At 36.5% G+C, this 23,304-nt stretch overlaps 2 protein-coding genes across 6 annotated transcripts in view; one reads left to right on the forward strand and one right to left on the reverse strand.

Annotated features, from left to right (window-relative positions):
* GLMN (glomulin, FKBP associated protein) overlaps positions 1-2,116 on the reverse strand; it is a 29,761-nt gene extending 27,645 nt beyond the window's left edge. The window contains exons 1-3 of one of the 4 annotated variants that reach the window (XR_013999334.1): positions 2,023-2,102; positions 903-978; positions 365-490 (exon numbers count right to left, since the gene is read on the reverse strand). Coding sequence is in view for 3 of the 4 variants with exons in the window: in XM_081144439.1 (XP_081000565.1) it covers positions 365-490; positions 903-941 (165 nt within the window). In the remaining variant the exon portion in view is untranslated. Of the gene's footprint in view, positions 1-364; positions 491-902; positions 1,001-2,022 lie in introns of all 4 variants that reach the window. The other 3 variants (XM_081144439.1, XM_081144440.1, XM_081144441.1) reach the window with 3 other exon arrangements.
* Positions 2,117-2,122: 6 nt separating this feature from the next.
* RPAP2 (RNA polymerase II associated protein 2) overlaps positions 2,123-23,304 on the forward strand; it is a 72,262-nt gene continuing 51,080 nt past the window's right edge. Inside the window, exons 1-6 of one of the 2 annotated variants that reach the window (XM_081144443.1) lie at positions 2,123-2,257; positions 2,989-3,034; positions 6,168-6,282; positions 7,844-7,942; positions 8,120-8,185; positions 10,549-10,637. In XM_081144443.1, the coding sequence (XP_081000569.1) occupies positions 2,185-2,257; positions 2,989-3,034; positions 6,168-6,282; positions 7,844-7,942; positions 8,120-8,185; positions 10,549-10,637 (488 nt within the window). In that variant the 5' untranslated portion in view covers positions 2,123-2,184. The remainder of the gene's footprint in view (positions 2,258-2,988; positions 3,035-6,167; positions 6,283-7,843; positions 7,943-8,119; positions 8,186-10,548; positions 10,638-23,304) is intronic. The other variant, XR_013999335.1, reaches the window with a different exon arrangement.

Consider the following 23,304-nt stretch of genomic DNA (forward strand, 5'->3'; position numbering starts at 1 on the left):
AATGAATATCTAGCCTGCCTGATATTTCCCAATGTAAATTAATGATCCAAATGCCACTTTTGGTGCTTAACCTGAAGTAATCCCTTCTCTTTTAAAGTACTTTAATTATACTTTAACTAGAACACTTATTTCAGTTAGTCTGCCTTTTTATTGCTAGTTGTTTACATGTTTATCTCTTCCAGCAGACTGTAAGTACCTTAAAGTATATGAATAGTTCTAATTCCTTTTTTGTTTTCCAGTTTCCTACTATGGAAATTTAAGTTGATTTTTAAATGTCTGATGAATTAATGAACAGGTGAATAGCATCATGTGACTATTCTCTTCCTAGTAAAGACTGAAAAGTACGGACAAACATCATACATACCTTATTCTTTTCATTTTGAATAACTTCTAATAGCTGGTCTATGTGCCCTTCATCTATGCATCTTTGGCCTGCTAACTGAAATAGGCCAAAATCTTCTTCTTTAAAGTCCTGCTCTTCTAGGATTTGCTGGCAAAAACAAAATAAACAAAAACCAAACATGTTTAGGCAAATAAAAATTCAAGTAACTACTTGACTTATTTTATTTCTGAAAATTCTAAGTTGCACATAGTGTATGTATGAAAATTAGGATTAGCCTAATAAATACTTTAATGATCTTGAAATACTCTGTGTCAAAGAAATCTATAAGGGTCAGTATTCAAAATTTTAAAGGTTATTTAGATGAGTATGTCACCTGGAAAAATAATCCAATCTGCCTTTCTGTCCTCATGCTATTTTTTCACAGGTCGAAAAAAGCAAGGATAAAAGAAGACAAACAATTTGAGTGACCGAAAGTGTAATTAAAAATAATGTGCCTTTCCCAAGGTATTGTGAAAGGTATTTAACGTTATAAAAAGAAAAAAAAAAAGAAAAAACTTACACATCTCTTTATTATGGACTGAAGTTCTTCCACAGCCATTCCTCGTTATTTTTCCTAGTTTTGATGCTGAAATGTACTAATATAAAGCACGCTGTTAACTATCAGAGATATTACATTAAAATATTAATGTTATATTTCATTCTGATAAATTATTAGTAAATATAATAAAGAAAAAAGTTTTAAAGCTGAAATTTTTATTGATTGATTGATTGACTTTTTTTAGAGAGAGTGGGGTAGAGAGAGAGAAAAACATGGATTGGCTGCCGCCTGCACAATCCCTACTGGGGATGGAGCCGGCAACCCGGGCATGTGCCCCGACCAGAATCGAACCAGCGACTTTTTGGTGCATGGGCCGAGCTCATCCAACTGAGCCACACCAGCCAGAGCTAAAGCTGAAATGTTTTTACTGAAAGTTTGCAGTATGTTAGCCTAAGACAATAAAAATCTATTGTTTTAAAAAGAGCTCCTGTCGCATCCTTTAGGTTTCCTTAAGCATAGTTTTGCTTGGTGTGTTTCTGAAAGATACGCCTGAAAAAATAATCCTCTACAACACTCCCAAGAGGATCACAAATATGGACTACACAAGGTGCACTGAAAAAGTAAGGTATTTCATTTCTGAAAACATTTCCAAAAAGTGGGCTTGAAATCAGTTCTAATCAATAGGGAGTGTTTTATCCTTTAATGCCCCACCTGACAAAAATTTAAGTCAACACAACTCACGCAGAGGTGGGGCAAGTTCAGATGCCCTCCACCCCACGTGTGACCATGGCATTTTCCTTAAGAGACGCAGTCCCAAAAATAATGAATCCAGTCAGTGAACTCAGGGGAACCCCGTCCGGTTGCCGCAACCCACCCTTTCCCTGGGCGCGGAAGCGCGGACCCAGCCCCGCAGCAGGGGCGCGGATCCGCCGGGTTCTCCAGGCAGCGCGCTCGGGGGCGGATAAAACCCCAGCGCGCGTGCGGGCGGCATCCAAGGGAAGCCATTTCTCCCGATTCCCGATCGCCTGGGCGTTCAGGCCCCACCACCTCCCGGGCCTGATCCGCTCGCCGCGCCGCATCCCCACAGCTCAAGGTCGGCCGCGCGCCCGGGCCGCGCCGACGCCGCTCTGCGCCCACTTACCCGCCGGGCCTCTGGCCTCTTCAGCTTCCCGCTGCACCACCGACGGCCGCGCAGCCGCTCTCGGGCCCCGCCCCTCCGCGCCCCGCCCCGCGCTACGCCAGGGGAGGCGGAGCCTCGGAGGAGGACGCCCGGGTCGGCGCCGACCGTCAGACGACGCGGCCCATGGCTGAGCTCGCCGGGCTGCCCTCGGCGCTCCGCCAGGCCCGGGGCCCCCGCGCCTCCCGAAAGGCCGCAGGTAGGTAGAAGGGCCTCTTCCCACGCTTGTACCCTGAGAACGGGCCCCTGCAGAGTTCCACACCCAGCGCGCGGGGCGCCCCCGAAAGGCGGCCGCAGGGCAGGAGGTCTTCGGGGCAGGGAAGGCCGAGAGCGTCCCACCGCTGTCCTCGGCCCTCTGGGAAAGGCCAGCGGCCGGACCCCCAACTCTTTGCCCTAGCGTTCCAGGACTGTCCCCAGAATGGGCTGTGCTCCCGTTTCTGAGGGAAAGGGCGGTGGAGCCCTGGGAGCCTAGGGCTGGGGTCGCCGCAGTGGGCAAGTGAGCGGGGCAGGCGGGCAGCTCCCCTTGGACCTAGCTCTGGTCCTCCTTCCAGGGGTACTGCGGCTGTGGTGCCCCGCTTCCCTGAGGTATTGGGGAACCTCCTCCCTTCTTACCCGGGAGTATTTGGGGAACAGAGAGAGGTTACCCCTAAAAGTACCCAGATCTCAGATTTTCAGGAGTGCTTAACTCAGCAAATGTGTTACAAGAGAAAATTCAACCCCGAAAGCGATACATGTTAACCAGGAACAATTTGGGAGTAATTAACTTAGAAAAACAAATTGGATTCCCATTCAATTTCACTTGCTTTACACACAGGGTTATGTGGAAAAGAAAAGATGGTATAGTTTATTTGGATAGGAATCTGTCCTGTCTAGTGTATTTGGGTAGAACTTGACCTACTGTGTTTTTGTTTTGTTTGCTTTTAATTTTAGGTACTAAACAGACAAGTACCTTGAAACAAAAAGATGCTTCTAAAAGGTATGAGAACTATTTTAAAAAACAGCGATGGGTGCTACCTTAAAGAAAATTATTATGAGAAGGGCGCTATAAATTCTCACACACTCTTACACCCTCCTACTCCATGCTTTAAGAAAACCAAAATCAGACGCTTTTAGATTTCTAATGAGTATCTACAGAAAGGTGACTATGGAAATAAACATTCCTGAATTAATCACGTTTTCCTTTTCCACCTTTTTGTGTACTCTCCTTCTTTTTTGTTCTTTTCTTCTTTATATGCCAGAGACTCCAGGAAACCTTTTCTGTTTTTTGTTACATTATGTCTAGATTTTCAGCAAAAAGTTGTACTGTTTCTAGGATTTATCTCTTGTCACAAAAGGTTTCTAGAATAGGAGTAGTCTATGAGTATGAATAAAAAATTACATATCTATGGTATTTTATGAAGTATTGGCTTTGGCATTAATTTACCCATTTTTTTCAAAAAATTATTGGTGTAGGGTATGCCAGACCTCTTAGGCCCTGAGGATATAGTTTTGAACAGAATAGACACAGTTCCTATCTAGTGGAACAGAGAAATACCAATTAAATTATCACAAATAAATACATAGTCACGAATTGTGATAAGCGCTGTGAAGGAGTACGAACTCATAACCAGGGTCTAATTTAGCTGGAGGTTGGCAGGTTTTCAGGGAACGGCTTCTCAGAAAGTAATAATTAAGCTGAGACCTGAAGGCTAAGTAGACATTAATCAGAGTAGTGAGGAGAGAGAGACCTCCAGCCAGAGGTGGCAGTATGTGTGACAAGAAAAGGTTTGGTCATTTAAAGAAAGAGATGCCCAGGGTGGTGTGCAGCATTCTGAGCAAGGAAAGAAAGGAGCATAGGGAAAGGTTAGAAAGGTAGGATTCTATTCATACAGTACCTGGTAGGTTGTGGTGAGAAATTTAGATTTTCTACGTGCAAATGAGAAAACTTTAATAAAGTGATGAAACTTAAGTTTAAAAAGTTTAACATGTTAGGGGATGGTGATCATCTGGGATGGAGAAATTGGATGGATTTGAGATCTGCTTTGGAGAGTACACACACATCTCAGAGATATTGCAGGTTCAGTTCCAGACCATTGCAGTAAAGCAAGTCATAATCTTTTTGCTGGTGGAGGGTCTTGCCTCAATTTGTAAAACACACAACATCGGTCAAGTGCAATAAAGTGAGGGACGCCTGTATTTCCCTGACTTTACTTTGAGAAATATTACAGCTCTCTTCAACACTGATCTAACCACAAACCTAAGGAGATTATATTTTATTTTGAGCACTACAATTTGCAGGATATAGATAAGCTGAAATGTATTTTGAGAAGATCACCCAAGATGATGAAATAATTAAAAATCCATGGGAGTAGCCAAATAGTTGTTGAGGGGAGTGATCATTTACAAATTTATTCCAACTGCAAAATACTTCTCCATTCAATCCAGATGAATACTTTTAAGCCAGAAAGTAAAGAACTTTGCAAAAATATAAAACAATTCCACTCTTCACACTAAATTTTTTATTTAAAAAATATGTTAAGGTGTAATGGGTATATTATTAATAAATTAATGCTTTAAAATTTTTTCACTTTTAATCTTAATATGGTATCAGCAGATATAATTTACATAAGCAAAAGCTCTAATTTTAAGAATGTAAACTGCTAAGACCAAAAAGTTTGAGAACCACTGCTCTATACCACACTACCCGTCATCATTTCTAACAGAGGGCAGCTGTGGAACTTGCTTATCCACGGGAAGCAGCTGTAGGTATCTATCAGCTAAGAGAAGTGTGGCTGTTTATTGCAGGTTGAGATAGTTAATACTTAAATCAGCAATTTTGAATTCAGGTTGTATACTGATCTTAGTACATGACATAGCTTTTATTGGTTGGCAGCAAAATGAGGAAAATGATGTTTTTCATAAAGTGAGCTATAGTCAGTATGAAGAACTACCTTTTAATCTGTGTTCATGTCTTTATACTTTGATGTAAGCATGGCCTTTATGAAATGATAGGAGAACCAGGTGTTAGCTGTAAATTCTTGTTTTAATGTCCTTATTTGTTCCTAGTTGACAATCCTCTCTAATTGTTTTATAAAACATATTGTTCCAGGCAAGGAATTAGAGTCTAAAGTTTTGAAGGTAGGGAGAAAAGGTGAGTACATTCTAGGTCCAGATATGAGAGCCAAGTCAAGGTTCAGGAAGCCAGCAAAGGTTGTTTTAGGAGGCAAGTAGAAACCAGTTCAGGAAAGGAGCAAATACATCACCAAAATAGTTGGTGTCTTTAGTCCTGTGACAGTGATTCTCAACCCTGTTGCATGCTAAGATTATCTAGAGCACTTTTAAGAAAACAGCAATAACCGGGCCCCATCCTCAGATATTTTGATTTAATGTGCCTGCACTGGGACTTGAGCATAGTATCTTCTTGAAAAATCTCGTCAGATGATTCTAACTTGCAGCTAGGATTAACAACCACTGTCTTAGGGCCATTGTTTGACCTGATAGCCTGTGCTTTAATGTTCCATAATGTATGGGGCAACAAAGGCTGACAGAGTTCCATTGGTGCCAGGACAAGGACTGGCCTTCCTAGGAAGATTGCTGTTTCTCTAAACCATAGTCATATCAATATAGTTATTTAATAAGACAACAAAAGTAGGTAAACACTTCTCTGCAAATATGACTCTCTCCTGTCAAACTGGGCCATCTGTTAACCTTTGAGACTTGACACAGATAAATTCTTTCTTGTAAGAAGAGCCAAAATTATATTTTTTCCTCTCTCTTCTTATAAGGATTTCGGAGGAAAAGCCTCCCTTTTTAGGTACACACAAAAGTAATAGAGTATAAACTAACTGGCAAAAAGATTTCAGCTCGTTTTCTATAGGAATCTCTTAAGTAATTCCTGTGCTCTGGAAATCAAATGATCTAGTTATTGTGGCTGACTTTCTATGTGTACAGTACAAGTAGCTTGTTTCCTTTTTGAAAGGTATTGGATCAAAAGTAAGAGCTATTAAAGATATAAATTTAAGTAGCAAAATAGTAAGTTGTTAGTGTTGTATTTTAAAACAGAAAATTGGCTATGATAAAGCCTATAAGTACAATAACTTAAATTTTAAACAATTCTTTTTTAATTTTAGGAAAGCAGAACTAGAAGAGACTGTGAGAAAGAAGATTGAGTTTGAGAGGAAAGCTCTACACATTGTTGAACAGCTTTTAGAAGAGAATATTACAGAAGAATTCTTAAAGGAGTGTGTAGGTGTTGACAAATTATTACTTTTGTAGTAGAAAATCTTTAAATCTGTGCAACATGAAACTTCCATTATTGAAATCTTTAAATCTGTTCTCAGTCACCACATGCACGTAATATGCTATATAATTCATGTATTTTAAAATAATCACGTATTTCTTGTATAATGACTTTAAATGCACTAATGAAAACTAACATGTATATTTCACCCTAGTAGTAGTTGTTTTAACCAGTCTGCTAATCTCACTTGATTTTCATCATTTACGCTAAATGAGCCCAATGTCATTTTCCATGTTCTGTATGTTGTCCTATTTTAGTAACAGAAGAGTATTTTGTTAATGTAACTCCATTAATTTGGATATTTTAAAAACCCCTAATGTAGATTCTTTTTGATTTAACACATAACAAGAAAATTATAATCTGCATATTTTTGTTTCCTTTGATGGCTCTATTACATTCAATTTTGGAATTGAAATTTCTTTTATATCCTCATAATCCTTAAGAGAGAAAAAATGGAAAATTAAAACTCAGAGCTTCTATTGCAAAAATAATTCTTGCTGTGGCTCAGATTTTTCTAAACAAGAGGAATATAAATATGATAATATATATATATTTAAATATATCTTTATTGATTTCAGAGGGAGGAAAGGAGAGGGGGAGAGAGAGATAGAAACATCAGTGAGGAGAGACTCATTGATCCAGCCCGCAACCCAGGCATGTGCTCTGACCAGGAATTGAACCCTGATTGCCTGGATCCCAGGTCGACGCTCAACCGCTGAGCCATGCCCGGCCAGGCAATATGATAATATTTAAATTGCTATAGGTAACTGCATTAAAATCTGCAAACTGTGATGACTCTAGAGACAGACACAAACCAGAAATGCTTCATTTGAAACAAGTACCTTATAGCACTCTCAAAAAAAAGTTTTTCAGTCTCTGTAAAAACAGAAAAACTTCTTCAAAACTAATCTCAAGAAGTGAAAGTATTTGAACAGGAAAATGTCAATGGAAAAAATTTAGTGTTAGCTTTAACTATCACTTCACCACTCTCCTGTATGGTTTTTTCAGAAGTTGGAAGATTTTGCACAAAATTTGCTCAGGAGTCACAGTAACTTTGTTATACTTTGTTTTTTAAGATTGTGTTTTAAAAATAGGTAAAATTATATTTTATGTGATTTATTTTTTGAATAATACTTTTTAAAAATAAAATATTCTATCAACATTTTACCTTGATATAGCAATCACTATAGTACCATTTCTTCCTCCTGCCTCAGAATTATTCATGAACTGTATAATCTACAAAGATGCATAGTCTACTGTGGCAGAAGTTTTTTGTGTTTGTTCTTTTTTAATAATTGCTAACATTTTTTGAGTACTTAACTATGTGTTGAACACTTTCCTAAGTTCTTTTTCTGTATTTTCTCCTTTAATTCTAACATCAAACCTGTGAGAATAGGTACTGTTATTATCTCTGTGTTTTCAGATGAGACCTATGGGACCTAGAGAGCTGATATGAACTTTTTCCAATAATCTGGGGGTGGGGGTGTCCCTTTTATTTCATTACAGGGGAAGTTTATCACACCTGCTCACTACAGCGATGTCGTGGATGAACGCTCTATTATCAAGCTCTGTGGTTATCCCTTATGTCACAAGAGACTAGGAATTGTAAGTAATTTCTTAAAATATAGACTTTTAAAATTTATATTTAACGGAATACTTTGTAGAAAGAATAAGAAGTGAAACTGAGGTCATGAACTAATGACATGATATATAGATAACCTATAACATAAGTTCACATTTATTACTTGAATTCTTTTGTAAGCGTACTTTCTTTTCTTTTAGGTACCAAAACAGAAATATAAAATTTCTACCAGAACCAATAAAGTCTATGATATTACTGAAAGAAAGGTAAGTTTAAAGTTTATTTTCAATTTAGCAGTCAATTCAAAAGTTATCATTTATAGATGTTTCATTCAAGGTGCTTTTAAAAACTCTTTGCTCATGCTTTAATTAATACTTGAACATTTAAAAATTAAAAGTGTTTATTGGAATAAAATCAGGCAAATAAATCATGGAACAGAATAGACTCACTACATTTGTGGACACTTGATATATGACATCAGGAATATTATAGGTCAGTGGAGAAAGGATGGATTACTCAATAAATAGTACTGGCACAATTAGTTATCCATATGAAGAAATGAAAATTTACCTCTATCTCAGTGTACATACAAAGATCAGTTTTAGGTTAATGAAGGACTTAAGTGCAAAAGATAAACATTTGAAAGACAGTATGGGAGAATATCTTTATAAACTTGAACTAGAGAAAATTTTTTAAATAAGATAAAATATTATATATTGTATGCCCTGGCTGATGTGGCTCAGTTGGTTGGAGCCTCCCCGTACATTGAAAGGTCATGGGTTTGATTCTAGATCACAGCATATACCCAGGCTGTGGGTTTGTTCCCCCGGTCGGGGAATATGCAGGAGGCAACCAATCAGTGTTTCACTCTCACATGGACGTTTCTCTCTCCCTCTCTAAAATCAATAAAGGTATGTCCTCAGATGAGGATTAAAAAAAATAAATTATAGACTGTAGAGGAAAAATTGGTGAATTTCTCTACATTAAAATTAAAAATGTTTGCTTCTTAGAAGTGTCCAATAAAGGGTGAAAAGATAAGCTCCAAATTAGGAGTTATATTTCTGCCATATCTGACCACAGATTCATAACCAAAAAATATAATCTATAAGAAAAAGACAAACAATAGAAAAATTTTATAAAAGAAACTTGAATGGCTAATGAATATATGAAAAGGTGTTCAGTCTTAACAGTAACAAGGAAAATAGCAAATAAAGACACATTGAATTATGTTTTCACAGCCCCCAAATTAACAAAATTATAAAAATTTGACAATATTATTAACTGTATACTGCTAGTCTAATAAAAATTGGTACAACCTCTTTGAGAAACTTTTTGGCATTATCTAGTCAAGTCAAATTTACATGTTATTTATGACCAAGCCTTTCTATTCCTTGGTATATATCCGAAGGAAATTCTTGCTTGTGTGCACAAATATATACGTATATTAATGTTCGTAAATGGATAAACAAAATATTGTATATGCATGAAGGTGAATATTATTCACCCTTAAAAACTTAAAGAAAGGAAGGAAATTCTGACACATACTACAACATGAATGAAATTTAAAGACTGGCTAAGTGAAACAAGCCATCACAAAAGGACAAATACCTGATTCCACTTACAAGAGGTAACTAGAGTAGTCAAATTCATAAACAAAATAGAATGGTGGTTGTCAGAGGAGGCAGAAATGGGGAGTTATGTTTAATGGGTGTAGAGTTTCAGTTTTGCAAGGTGAAAAGAGTTCTGGTGATGGAGGTGGTGATGGTTGCACAACAATGAGAAGGTACTTAATGTCACTGAACTATACAATTAAAAATGACTAAGATGGTAAATTTTGCGCATTTTGCCACATTTTTTTAAATTTTAAAAATTGTAAAAAAAAAGTTTTGTAATAACACTGTAGTGATAGCAGAAAGAAATAGAAACAATTCAATTGTCCATAATAAAGGGTAGAGAACTTGCACAGTGTAAGTGAAAGAATCTTAAAAAACATAATGTGGAATAAGAAACAAGAATATATAACATGGAAGCATAGATGAGACTGATGAATGTCAGAGGGATGGAGGAGGGCGGGTGGGTGGAGGGGGAGTGAGTAACCAAAGAATTTATGTGCATATATACATAACCCAAGGACATGGACAATGGTGGGGAGAGAGACTGGGGAGGGGGAAGGAACGGGTCATTGGGGAGAAAAAGGGACATCTGTAATATTTTAAACAATAATAAAATTTTTTAAAAAAAAGAGGAAAAAAGAAAGAATATATAACAATATGATTCCATTTAGGCAAAATTTAAAAGTAGGCAAAACTGAATGATAGATTTTATAAGAATATATAGTGTGTGTATATGTGTATATATATACATATATGTAGCAAAACTAAAGGAAAGCAAAGAAATGAGCAACAAAATTTATAATACTGGTTACCTCTGGGAATGTGGAGTGTGGTGCTATCTGGGAGAGGCACACAGAGGCCTTAAAGGTACTCTATATCTTACCTTGGGTGGTAGATACATGTATTTTCATTTTTTTCTTAGAACTGCATATTTATGTTTTATACTCTTCTTTGTACATATGCTGTGTTTCAGAATTTAAAAAAAAAAATAACTAGTTAAAAAAATTTTTTTTCAGTGTTTCTGCAGCAATTTTTGTTATAAAGCATCTAAGTTTTTTGAAGCACAAATTCCTAAAACTCCAGTATGGGTCCGAGAAGAAGAAAGGTAATTTAAATCATTTTATATATATATATATATATATATATATATATATATATATATATATATATGTTTGTTTATATATTCTAAAAATTTCCTTCTGCTTTTTGAGGTATGCAGAGAATAGGTCTAGTCACTTTGGAATGTTACCACTGTAAAAATTTTAATTGTGGGGAAATGGTTATATTTTAGGCATAGCTGTTAAGGATTTTACACTGAAAATCAGAAAATTAACACGTACAGATGTTATTTGTTTGTTGTTTTAGCTTTAATCACAAAACCCAAACTTTGCTTCCTGCAATGGTAGTTATGGCTTGCTTCCTCCCTCCCTCCCCCCCTCCCCCTCCCTTTCTTTCTTTTGCTTTCTTTTCTTTTGCCTTCTTTTCTTTTCCTCCTCCCTCCCTCCCTCCCTTCCTCCCTTCCTCCCTTTTCCCTTTCCCTCCCTCCCTTCTTTCCTTTCTGATTTAATTGGCTTATTCAGTGATTCATGAATCAGGCGACATCCCATGTAGTGAATAGAAAGGTACTCTCAGCCAGTTATTTCTTAATTTTTCTACTAATATAGTAGTCCTGGAGTAAGAATGTTAACCTTTTTCAGAAGACATTGGATTTTAGGATTAGGAAACTGTTCTAAGATTTTAAAGTTCAGGTTACTAATTTGTCCAATCTTTATTAAAAATTAGTACAATATTTTATAAACTTAAAGAATCCCAATTCAATCGTTTTTAGCAAAAAAGTTTATGGACATTTCTGGAATTTTGCCTCTTGGGAAATGTTTAAACATTTACAACATTTTAGTAGTTGCTGAATTTGAGAGAAAATTTATTATTGTCGGGCAAAGGGCATAATAATATAAAAACAGTAACAAAATTATTGTTATATAATTAACCTATATTGTCTGGAAATTCCAAACAAAGTTTTAACCCTTTGCGGTCGTATGTCTACTCTCAGCCACCAAAGCTTTTTTACCGTTCCGGTCGTATGTCTGCTCTCAGCCACCACAGCAAGGAACCATACGAATCTTAACTCTATTCATTCATGTATCAGTTCATAATTTCTCTGAAAGCTCTTAAGTGTCTAAGCGACCTTGTCACGAACCAAAACATTGCCCCGACAAATTGGAGATATTGAAACTCAATGTAAACAAACTCGGTCGTTCCACACTCGCCATGCAAAACACTGTGGCGAGTCCGTCGCCTTTTGAGAGTGAAGAAATCAACAAGCTTCGGGGATACTTCGCAGAATTTCAAATAAAGCTTTACAAATTACGTTTAACTGTAATTAGGCATTCTCGCTTGTTAAGATATTTCAAAATAATACTCCAAAATGGCAAAAAGAAAGTTACCGAAAGAAGTGTACTGCGAATCTGAAAGTAACAATGAAGAGTTTTATTTTGGCACCTTGAATACTGACTCTGACATAGAAAGTGATAATGTTTGTAGTGATTCTACTAGTAGTGACGTAGTTCCAGTGAAGCGACGACTAAGGCAATTAGTAATATCCAGCGACAGTGAAGCAGAAGAAAATGATAAAAATGAGAACAGTAATATAAACGAATTTACTACTTGGAGAGATGTTACACACCGAGATCAGCCTCAATCAAAAATTAATTTTTCGACAGGATCTAAGATTGTTGGACCTAATGTACCGGTTCATTGCACGGAACCTATCTACTTTTTCAGACTTTTTTTCATGGACACACTTCTTGAGACAATTGTCCTAGAAACAAATATGCCAAAAATAAAATAGAACAGCAGAGCTTATCTGATCGATCAATGTGGCATAACTGGATTGATGTCACGAAAGAAGAGCTAGTAGCTTTTTTGGGTGTAATCCTTAACATGGGTACTATACCAGTTCCTGATACGAAATATTATTGGACTAAGGAACATGTTGGAAATATACCATTTTTTAGAAATATATTTCGAAGGGAAAGATTTCTTCAAATATTTTGGATGTTACATTTGAATGAAAATGTTTCCAGAAATGCAAATGTAAGGACGAGAATCCAAAAAGTGAGCAATTTTATCGATTATATCGATGGTAAATTCCAAGAGCATTTTACACCGGATAGGGAAATATCAATCAATGAGTCTGTCGTCAAATTTAAGGGCAAAATTAGTTTTATAACGTACAATCCGAAAAAGCCCACCAAATGGGGAATCCGTATTTATGTCTTAATAGACATACGTACAGGATACATATATGCTATGCTTCCCTACTACGGAAGCGTTAGTACAGAATGTCTCATCTGTCCGGGCCTCCCTGTCAGTTCAAGGATTGTTTTACAATTATAAGCTCTTGACCCCAAATCCTGAGGCAAAGGGATATCGTATCTTTACAGATAGATATTTTACAGGGATCCCATTAGCGCAGGAGCTTCTAAAACTAAGCTGCTATTTAACTGGTACACTTAGTACAAACAGAAAATACATACCAGCTGTGATAAAAAAAACCAGCTGTAACAAAAAGTAATACTGTTGCTGCCTATCGATCAGATGATATTTTATTCTTAGCGTGGAAAGATAAGAGAATAGTCACCATACTAAGCAATTATGATACCTCGGGCATGACAACTATAGAAAGAAGGGTGAAACAAGGTGACACCATCAACATTAGCAAACCGAATGTTATTATAAATTACAATATGAATATGGGAGGCGTCGACAAAGCTGACCAATTAACAAGTTCATATTGTTGTATGAGAAAATCTTGCAAATGGTGGAGAAAGATTTTTTTTCTGGGGATTAGAGATCTGTGCAATAAATAGCTACATCTTATATAAGATGTCAGCTAGAAACGAAAACAGGACGCCTATGTCACATTTTATGTTTGTTTGAAAATTGGTCAAACAACTTGTAGGTGATTTTCGTGAAGGAGCGTCTTCAAAACCAGGAAGACCATCGGCCTCAGATAAAGATGAAAGGCTTAATGGGAAACTGCATGTATTGTGGCACTGTGAAGGTGTGAAAAGTAAAGAATGCTCTGTATGTTCGAACAGAAAGATTAGGACGCCAAACTAATTATTTTTGCGATACATGTAGTCGAAAACCAGGACTGCATATTGGAGACTGCTTTCAAAGATACCACACAAGGGAGAAATATAAAATATAATTTTTATATAAAAACATGTTATTGAAACACATTATTGTCTAAACATACATCTAATGTTCAAAAAAGAATAATAAATCTTGTTTATCCTTCATAATCTTGCATGTTATGTATCACTGCTCTTTCAATGGAAATTAATTCCGACCAGTACGACACCCATGTCCAAATTTAATACGACCGCAAAGGGTTAAATTAATGAGATAATGTGCCAAGTAATTCATGTTTGATAGAGAATATTATAACAACACAAGGCACTGTTATTTGTGGTAAAATAGGATCTATGCTAAATAAAGTCAGTTACATAAATGTACTGAGGTGCAAGTTGATGAAAGATATCTACCTAAAAAAAACAAAACAAAATCTTAGTCTTAGCTGCTACACAGTCTAATATGACGCTACTGTAGGTTCAGCTAGCCCCAGTTGTACTGATGGCAGTGTCTTTGTGAGACACCTCTGCTGGATGATCCATTCCTGTGTGGTTTAGAATATGTAAAACATACCACCCTACAGCCTTCGTTAATTGAATTAATCTTTAGGAAGACTAAATTGTTCATCCTTTCTCCACCAGTCTATCTGACTTCCTTGTTTGTAGCATTGTCTCAGTTGATTAGGAAGCTGAGAACACCTTTTAAACTATTACTCTTTTTCTCCATAATATTCCTATCACCAGAGCTGCCCATCACCTTCCTTAGCCCTACATCAGCAACATACTCCATTTCCCACTGTTAAAACTAGTGTTTCCTTACATTATCTTTAACCTTGCTTCCAAAGATATCGTCTCTACTTAAATTTAGCCAATCATCATCTGCTTCAACTGCTTCAAAACCATTTGCTTCAAAACTGCCTTTCCTATCATCTCTGTTTTCTTCAAATATAGTTATTGTTGCCCAGCCAGGCATGGCTCAGCAGTTGAGCGTCGAGCTAGGATCCAGGCAATCGGTTCAATTCCCGGTCAGGGCACGTGCCCAGGTTGCGGGCTCGATCAATGACTCATCATTGATGTTTCTACCTCTCTCTCCCCCTCACCTTTCCTCTCTCTGAAATCAATAAAGATATATTTAAAAAAAAAAAAAAAGATTCATCAAATATAGTTATTGTTACTTCCTTTAGCTAATTTAAAACAATTCTTCCCTCTAACCCTTTTCTTAAAAATCTTACCATCCTGTGTTCATAATGCCCACTTTTTCCTGAAATATGAAGCCCTGTTATTTATATCTGTGGTTCTTGAAATTCTGCCTTCTCTATATGCCCTTCCCTACCTCACTAAAAAAGAAAGATGAAAGTGGCCTTGGTTTCCCTAATCTAAGCTAGTCAATTGCGTTTACATTGAAAATGTATGGTATGTGCTTAGTATCTGGCAGGTTACACACGTGTATAAAGCCCAACCTGTGAGTTTAAATTTAAATCTCATTGGGATGGCAAAACAAATACACATGAGTGAAACAAATTTGTACTTATAATGGGGACCTGTTATGTAAGTAGTGAGGATAAAACATTGCACAATGGGAAACTGTAAGCAGATATGAGAAAATAAACTTGTTGGAGTGGGTTAGGGTGTTGGAAGTAGATAGTGAGGACATCAGCTCACTTGAAATGAAGGGTATGTTTTGGGAAAAAATAGAAGATAATGATAGATGACAAGGAGCCAAGCTAAGTTTGGTATGTCCTGGGGAGCCATCAAATATTTTTGAACAGAATATAATCTGGCATTGGTGTACAAAATGAATCGAAGAAAGGATCATAAGAGCCTGAGAGATAGTGTAATCCAACCTCTATCAAACAAGCTCAGAAAGAGTATTTATTTATTAAGCTATTGATAGATTCTGAACAAGGCCATAATTCTTTCATCATATTCCACTTGATTGGAAGTAATCAGTCTATAATATACAACTGTCACATTGTACATAGTGTAACTATAGCCCTTATTTATGTATAATACTTTTCAGTGTATAACCATATCAGTATCTTTTATAACTGGGTGCATCAGTGTTACCTTAATTTTTAAATTCTTATGGGCAAGGATTATGTCAGTTTATTTAATAATTCCACTAGAGGTCACTGTTTTCACAGAGAATGTTTGATATTTTTATGTGTGCTAATGATCAGAATTCTAGAATTCAGTTTTTTAAAAAGTTTGTCTAGCTATTGCATATATAATAAAGAAAGTCTGTTCAAATATTATACACGGTGTATAACATTCAGAACCTATTTTCTTTTAAAGTGGGGAAAAAAGGCTTTTTAAAAATGGTGTCATTTACTCTTTAATGCAGAGATATTTTTATTAGCTTAAAGGTGAGTCATTATAAAGAATAAATTACATCATCACAATAATTTTAGTGATAGTTATTACTAATTTTATTATTAATTATTAAATACTTATCTAACAGTAATCATTAGTTTAAAATAAAGAATAAATTTTAAAATCCCTCAAAGAATTAATATTTTATTGCAATGACTTCTAAAATTTTTGACTACTATAATAAATGCATTTTACATTATGATTCATCACATACATATAACTGAAACAAAAGTTTTATGAAACAATACTTATCTCCACTACATGAAAAGCCTCTGATATCTTGTACTCTATTGCTTTTTAAAAATGCTGGTAGCAACCCACTGAACTGGTTGATCCTTATTTGCAGTTTTAAGAGCACTGCTTTGTTGGATCTAGCTTAGATTTTTTTTGTTTTACAAAAAACAAAACTTTTTGATAGGAAAGTCTGTTATCAACAGTAAGCCTCAGTTTCCTCATTTGTAAAGTAGAAAGTCGCATTTGAGGTCTTAGTTCCCTTTAGTTCTGATGTTTTATAGTTCTAAGCCAGTCTGCTGCTATAGTGAAAGTCTTCTAGATAAGAAAATGTCATAGTCATAAAAATGATAAAAATTAAAAGAATCCTCATAAGACTAGGAAAACTTCAGTTTCTACCTGAAATAATTTGAACTCATCAGTCTGTGAAGATGAAGACTAATAAAGGATTGGATCAGAGTTTATAAATTATGAAGAAAAACCAGGAATGCTTTATATTCTGTCCAGAACAACTTGAAGTTGACATCTGCAGGAACACCATGACCTTACACACCATTTGGAAATAGAATATTGAATGTGATACAGTTTAGTCTTTCTTACATTACTGTGAAAGCAAATATAAATTTACTCACCAGATTCTAAAATACTAAAACCCGTAGTGTCTCTTAAAATTTCTAGATTATTTTATATTTATAATCTCACTATCTCATTAATTTAAAAAATATATAAGTAGAAACAATTAGACAAACTTATGAATTCTAGCTCCATATTCTAGCTTGTGGCTTTGAAATCATTAAAGAGACTTAGAGGTTTTCTAGGCCCTTGTTTTTAATATTAAGGTATGAAAAAATATCTGGAGTGTATCCTTAATGTCATGGAGAGCAGTAGTGCTTCTCACAAAATGTCTCCTGATGCCCTGTCAGACATTGACCTAGATGGCCTGGGTCATGATGCAGTATGATGTTTCTCGTGTTGTGAGTCAGAAATTTTTTACCCACTTAGTGGCCAGAAACAGACCACATACGGTTTTGTTCCTCTGAGACAGTGTGTTTATTTAGATAGTTGCATAGTTGCATTTATAAATTCTGTTTGGTTGACTGTAGGCTCTTACACATCTTTGAAGGAGGGAAGTTTCTTGAATTGTAACCTAAAAAATCAGGAGTTAAAACTAAGAAGGACAAATGCTGAGAATCAAATTGTGATTTAAAAGATCAAATTGGCGTGAAAAGAATGATTAATGCTGACAGAGCTAAAAGCGCCATCATGTGGCTCAGAGTAGGGGATTTTCACACACACTTCTTGGCAATAAACATAGTGTAATCTCAGAGGTACGGAAGCCAAAAACCTCTGCAGAACAACTTCTATAACCTCTTCCTGAACAGCCAGCTCTGTTGCTTGATACACAGAATAAAAACTTTCTGAAACAGGTTTTAACATGTCTCAAATTATATTTGAAAAATTCCCACTATAATGGGCAATTGTAGCCTGCTGCTTCTGTTGGTTTTATACATGTTCTAAGTGATAAACAGATGTACATACATACAGACATATATACCAAAGGTTTTTTGGTATGTTATTTCTAGTTTTAGATTTATTTTGTTAAAATTACAATTAATCATCTAATTCTTGAGGGAAACTAGCATGAAAACATTTATGAAGAACAAATTTGAAGATATTCTTTCACTAACATGATTACTTATTTTTGTTTTCTGAATTGAGCTTATCTCAGTTAAGTTGAGAATAATCTCCAGGACAACAAAAACCTTTGAAAGGGATAAAAGATACTTAGAAGAGAAATGACACTTTTAACAAACAAAAAGCCTTTGAATTTCATCTAAGAAAGGATAGAAAAAAAGAACAACTTGGTGCCTCATTTTTAAAACAGCTCTTAGCAAAAACAAATTGAAGCTTTGTATTGAACTTTTTATCCAATGCCTCGTTAAATTTTTTATTAATTTTCTTTTTTTAAAAAAACTATATCTCTATTGATTTCAGAGAGAGAGAGGGAGAGAGAGAGAGAGAGAGAGAGAGAGAGAGAGAGAGAGAGAGAACATCAATGATGAGTCACTGATCAGCTGCCTCCTGAGCATGTGCCCTGGCCAGGAATTGAACTGCAGTCTCCTGGATCCTGGGTCGATGCTCAACTGCTGAGCCACTCCCGGCCAGTTTACCTCATTAAATTTAAACTTAGTTTATTTTCATGTCAGGTACCATTTCCATTTTATAGATTGGGAATCAGGCAGAGTATTAAGGTCACTCATAAAATATCTAGAAACGTTTAGTGCAGTTTGGGAGTGGGAGGGTTGTTTTTGTGTTGGGGGGGGTTCCTATAGTTGGAAAAATGAAACAAAGGAGAGGAAAATAGTAGCTTGTAAACTATACTGAGTTCTTATGACAAAGGCAGTATCCTCACAACTTTTTGGGGTCTTTTCTGACTGATTAGAGGCAGCATGTTTTAGAAAGAGCTTAGACTTTGAAAGACCTAAGTTCAAATCTTAGATTTACTGCTTGTTAGCTGTATTGACCTTAGGAAGTCAGTTAACTTCTGAAAGTTTCAAGTTCCTCCTCTATAAAAAGTTATGTAAGTTATGTGAAGATTAAATGAAATGATATATAAAACCACCTAGCAGAAACAGGGAAGATGAAAAAGTTCTGGAGGTAGATGGTGGTGATAGGTGCAGAACAGTGTGAGTGTACTTAATGCCACTGAACTGTACACTTAAAAATGGCTAAAATAGTAAATTTTGTTACGTGTTTTATCACAATTTAAAAAATTCCACCTACCGTAAAAAAGGCACTTACTATATTCTAATTTTCCCTTTGCCTTCTTTAGAGATTGAATTTTCTTTTAACTCAATGTTTTTCTCAAAAAATATCAAGTTGTATAGCTGGATATTTCTCATAAAACTATCTTAAATTGTATGCATGATTTAGAATAATGTTTACATTTTGATTACCTCTTGATTCAGCCATACTTGAACCTCATTATTTGGAACTTATTCTGCCTCCAAGATCTTGAAATAAGAGCTTTCCGTCTCTGACCACAACTTCTATTTCATCTGTAGCTACCGCTCCTGAGTGTGCTTTGTGACCTTATTTTGACCTCCTGTCTCTACCTTAGCTCTGTTCTAGGTTGGCAGACCCTCGTTAAATTTGAGTTCTTGAGCTCTACAGATAACAGTTACAGTATTGTCCTCTCAAGTAATCCCAGATTCTTTCTCCCTTAACCTGCTATCATGTCCACCTTCACACATCATCCTCTTTTCCTGAGCGTAGGTTGCTGAGCATTATTAGGTAAAGTTCTCAAATAAGACCTTTATCACTTTAGATAAGCTGTCTTATTTAATTCAGTCCTCACAACACCCCTGGGGAAGTATTGCTACCCGCTGTATTGATGGTGCAACTGAGGTTCAGAAAGGTTTAGTCACTCACACTTAGCTCATATATTGATTTTGGATTTAAACCTAGATTTGTCTGGCCCAAAGCCTGCTCTCTCTGCATTCCTTTGGCCCAATTTCCAGTTCATTCTGTCTCCTCTCAACTGTGTGCTCATGTTTCCCCCCCCCCCGTTGTTTTTTTTCCCCCCAACACCATTTATCCCCTTTGCCCTCTTCCACCTCCACCACCCCCACCCCTGCCATCACCACACTGTTGTCCATGTCCATGAGTTCTCTATTTTCTTTTTTGCTCAATCCCGCTACCCCCCCATCTTTGTTTCTTACTGACACTTATATACTCAGACTTTTTACCTTTCCTCAAACTTTGAACCTAAACCCCAATTCGTAGTACATAATTTAACCTACTGCTTAACTGAAACAATTGAGAGCATCCAGCAGACTCTCCTTCAACATTATTTTCTTCATTGTTCTCTCATATCTCTGCCTCCTCATTGCTAATATACTGCCCTCTATGTTACTAATTCCGTCCTTTCACCAAGGCTTTCCTTTATGATTTATTCCTATTTTCTTCCTCTTTCATGCTCTTTTCATATTGCTGCTTTTCCCTCTGCTTTGAAAAGAAAAAGAATCCTGAAAAATATCCATTAAATTTAACAGTCCTATAGTAATTGGCTATGTTATCAAGAGTTAATTCAGTAGAGTACCACCTACAGATTCCAGGAGGCAGAGGGTCGATGACTGAATAGGAGATAAGGAATTGAAAATGGTGAGTGCAGACTTCTTTAAAGAAGGCTTACAGCGGAAGGAGGCAGCACTGTATGATTGAAGGACAGGGTTTAAGAGATAGGATACATTTGTTAAAAGGAAAGAGGAAAAGGGAGAGATTTGTGGAGTAAAACATTCCAAGTAAAATCCATAGGTTTAGCCTCAGATGCGTTTATATAGAAACTAGATCCATCTTTATAGACCCAGCTGAATCTGAAGATTTTCTTCATTGGCTCAGCAGGAAGTGTTTCAGAATTCTCTAATTTCCTATGGCAGCTCATATGTCTCTCCTGGTACTTATCAAATACTCTCTTGAATTATGTGATGCAACAGTGTTGTTCTCATGAGCCATGCTGTCAGGGTTTGATTCCTGGCTTTACCACTCATGAGCTGTGTGACTTCAGCAAGTGACTTATTCTTTCAGTACTCAGCCTGTCTCTGTAACAGGGGATGATAGTAGTAGGTTTATGATTCTTATGAGGATTAATATTTGTAAAGCTCTTAGAACGTGCATTTTCCTTCTACTAAATTATAAGGTCCTAAGAACAGGTACCTATTCTTTGTATTACCATACCCAGCATAGTCCATACATGTAATAGTTTCTAATTTTATTTTTGGAGGAGTTTGTTGAATGATGGAATATACTCTGTATTTGCAGATTAGCCATTTCATGTAAGAAGCCAATTGAGAATCCCTGTGTCTGCACATACTTTCTTCCCTACAGTGATACTCAGACCCCAGTATGGGACCACATGCCAGAGAGCTGCATGGTACTGAACCTCCATAATTTTAGGCAGGAAGACTTGGGCCAGGAAGTGGGATAGGACGAGTAAGAGAACTACAAGTGGAAGTGGGAGGGTGTAGTCAGCCAGCAGTAAAACACTATCGTAAACTTTTGCATATTATTTAGGCCAGAAAACTCAATGGGAGCTATAAATATCCCTGCAGTAGTCAAGGTTAATCACCACCCAAGCAGTGTCATTTATTTTATTTGAGCAACATCAAACCATGGTAGCTTCTGTGACTATAGTTTCAGTGGGTGGGAAGTAGGGTAAACAGAATAATTTGGATGATTGGGAAAGGATATACCTCAATTGGCTGAGGGACTAAGGAAGAAGAAAAAATAGATTAAATTTTTACTCTCAGGCAACTCACTGCCATTGCCTTATTTTGCCTTTTTCTTCTGAATTTTTTTTATCTCTCTTGGGGAATTCCTGAACTGCAGGGGAATCTCTGGAGCAGGGATGGCAAATACTGGTTTCATCTCATATGCCTCCTGGTGTATGGTACTGAAAAGGAGTGTAATGAAAAAGAATGCCTTGGTCAGTTAGCAGTGCCTCTCATAACTAAGAAAAGGATCACCAAGAGAGTCTGTTCCCTTGCAGTGCCTCCTGTGCTTGAAACTGAACAAAAGATGAATGGATTATCTAGGTAATAGTTATATAGTTGAGAATATCCCACGTGGACTTGAGGAGAATGTCTGTTCTGCAGTTTTGGGGTGAAATGTTCTGTGAATGTCAGTTAAATCCATCCGATCTTGTGTGTCATTTAGAGTCACTGTTTTCTTGTTGATTTTTTGTGTGGAAGACCTATCCAGTAAAGTCAGTGGGGTGTTAAAGTTCCCTACTATGACTGTATTCCTGTCGATCTCTCCCTTAAAGTCCTCCAGAAATTTGTTTTGTTTTCTTTTTTCAGCCTGTGTGAGTCTTTTGTTCTGAGGTGGGTCTCTTATAGACAGCATATATTTGGGTCATGTTTTCTTATCCCTGGCAGTCTTTAAATGTTATAACTCAAATGACTTCTGATTCTATCCATTTAGCCTGACTTTATTTACTGAAGGTTTTTGTAATATGGCCTTTTTTGCGGCCCTAATTTGCCCTTTAAATGGGATTTAAGCTCAGTGCCTTAGCTTCTCTTTAATGCACACTACTTCCTTATATTTACTTTTTTTTCCAATTAATTGACCTTTTAGAGCAATTTTAGGTTCACAGCAAATTGGAGAAGGTACAGAGGTTTTCCATATGTCCCCTGCCCCCTCATAAATCCTAACCTCCCCCATTAGCAACATCCTCCTCCAAAATAGTACATTTATTACATTTGATGAGCCTACATCATCAACATGTTGTTATCACCAAAAGTCCATGGTTTACGTTAGGGTTCATTCTTGGTGTTATACATTCTGTGGGTTTGGACAAATGAATAATGACTTGTATCCACCATTTACAATATCATGTCCTAAAAATCCTCTTTGCTACACCTGTTCCTCTCCCCCACCCCCACTCAGCAACTCTTGATCTTTTTACTGTCTTCGTAGTTTTACCGTTTCCAGAATGTTATATAGTTGGAATTATTACAGTATATAACCTTTCATGCTGACTTCTTTCACTTAGTAATATGCATTTAAGTTTCCTCCATGTATTTTCATAGCTTGATGGCTCATTTCTTTTTAGTGCTGAATAATATTCCATTGTCTGGATGTATCACAGTTTATTTATCCATTCACCTACTGAAGGACATCTTAGTTGCTTCCAAGTTTTGCCAGTTGTGAATAGAGGTGCTATAAATATCCACGTGCAGGTTTTGTGTGGACATAACTTTTCCACTCCTTTGGATAAATACCAAGGTTGCATAATTTGTGGATCATATGGTAAGAGTTTGTTTAGTTTTGAAAGGAACCACCAGACTGTCTTGTAAAGTGGCTGTATCATTTTGCATTTCCATCAGCAGTTCTGCATTTGATGTCATTGTTCTGGATTTTGGCAGTGCTAATAGGTGTGGAGTGGTATCTCATTTTTGTTTTAATTTGCATTTCTCTGATGGCGTATGAGGTGGAGCATCTTTTCATATGCTTATTTGCCATATGTATATC

Source organism: Miniopterus schreibersii (assembly GCF_964146895.1).
Source record: "Miniopterus schreibersii genome assembly, chromosome: 8".
Classification (NCBI taxonomy): Eukaryota; Metazoa; Chordata; class Mammalia; order Chiroptera; family Miniopteridae; genus Miniopterus; species Miniopterus schreibersii.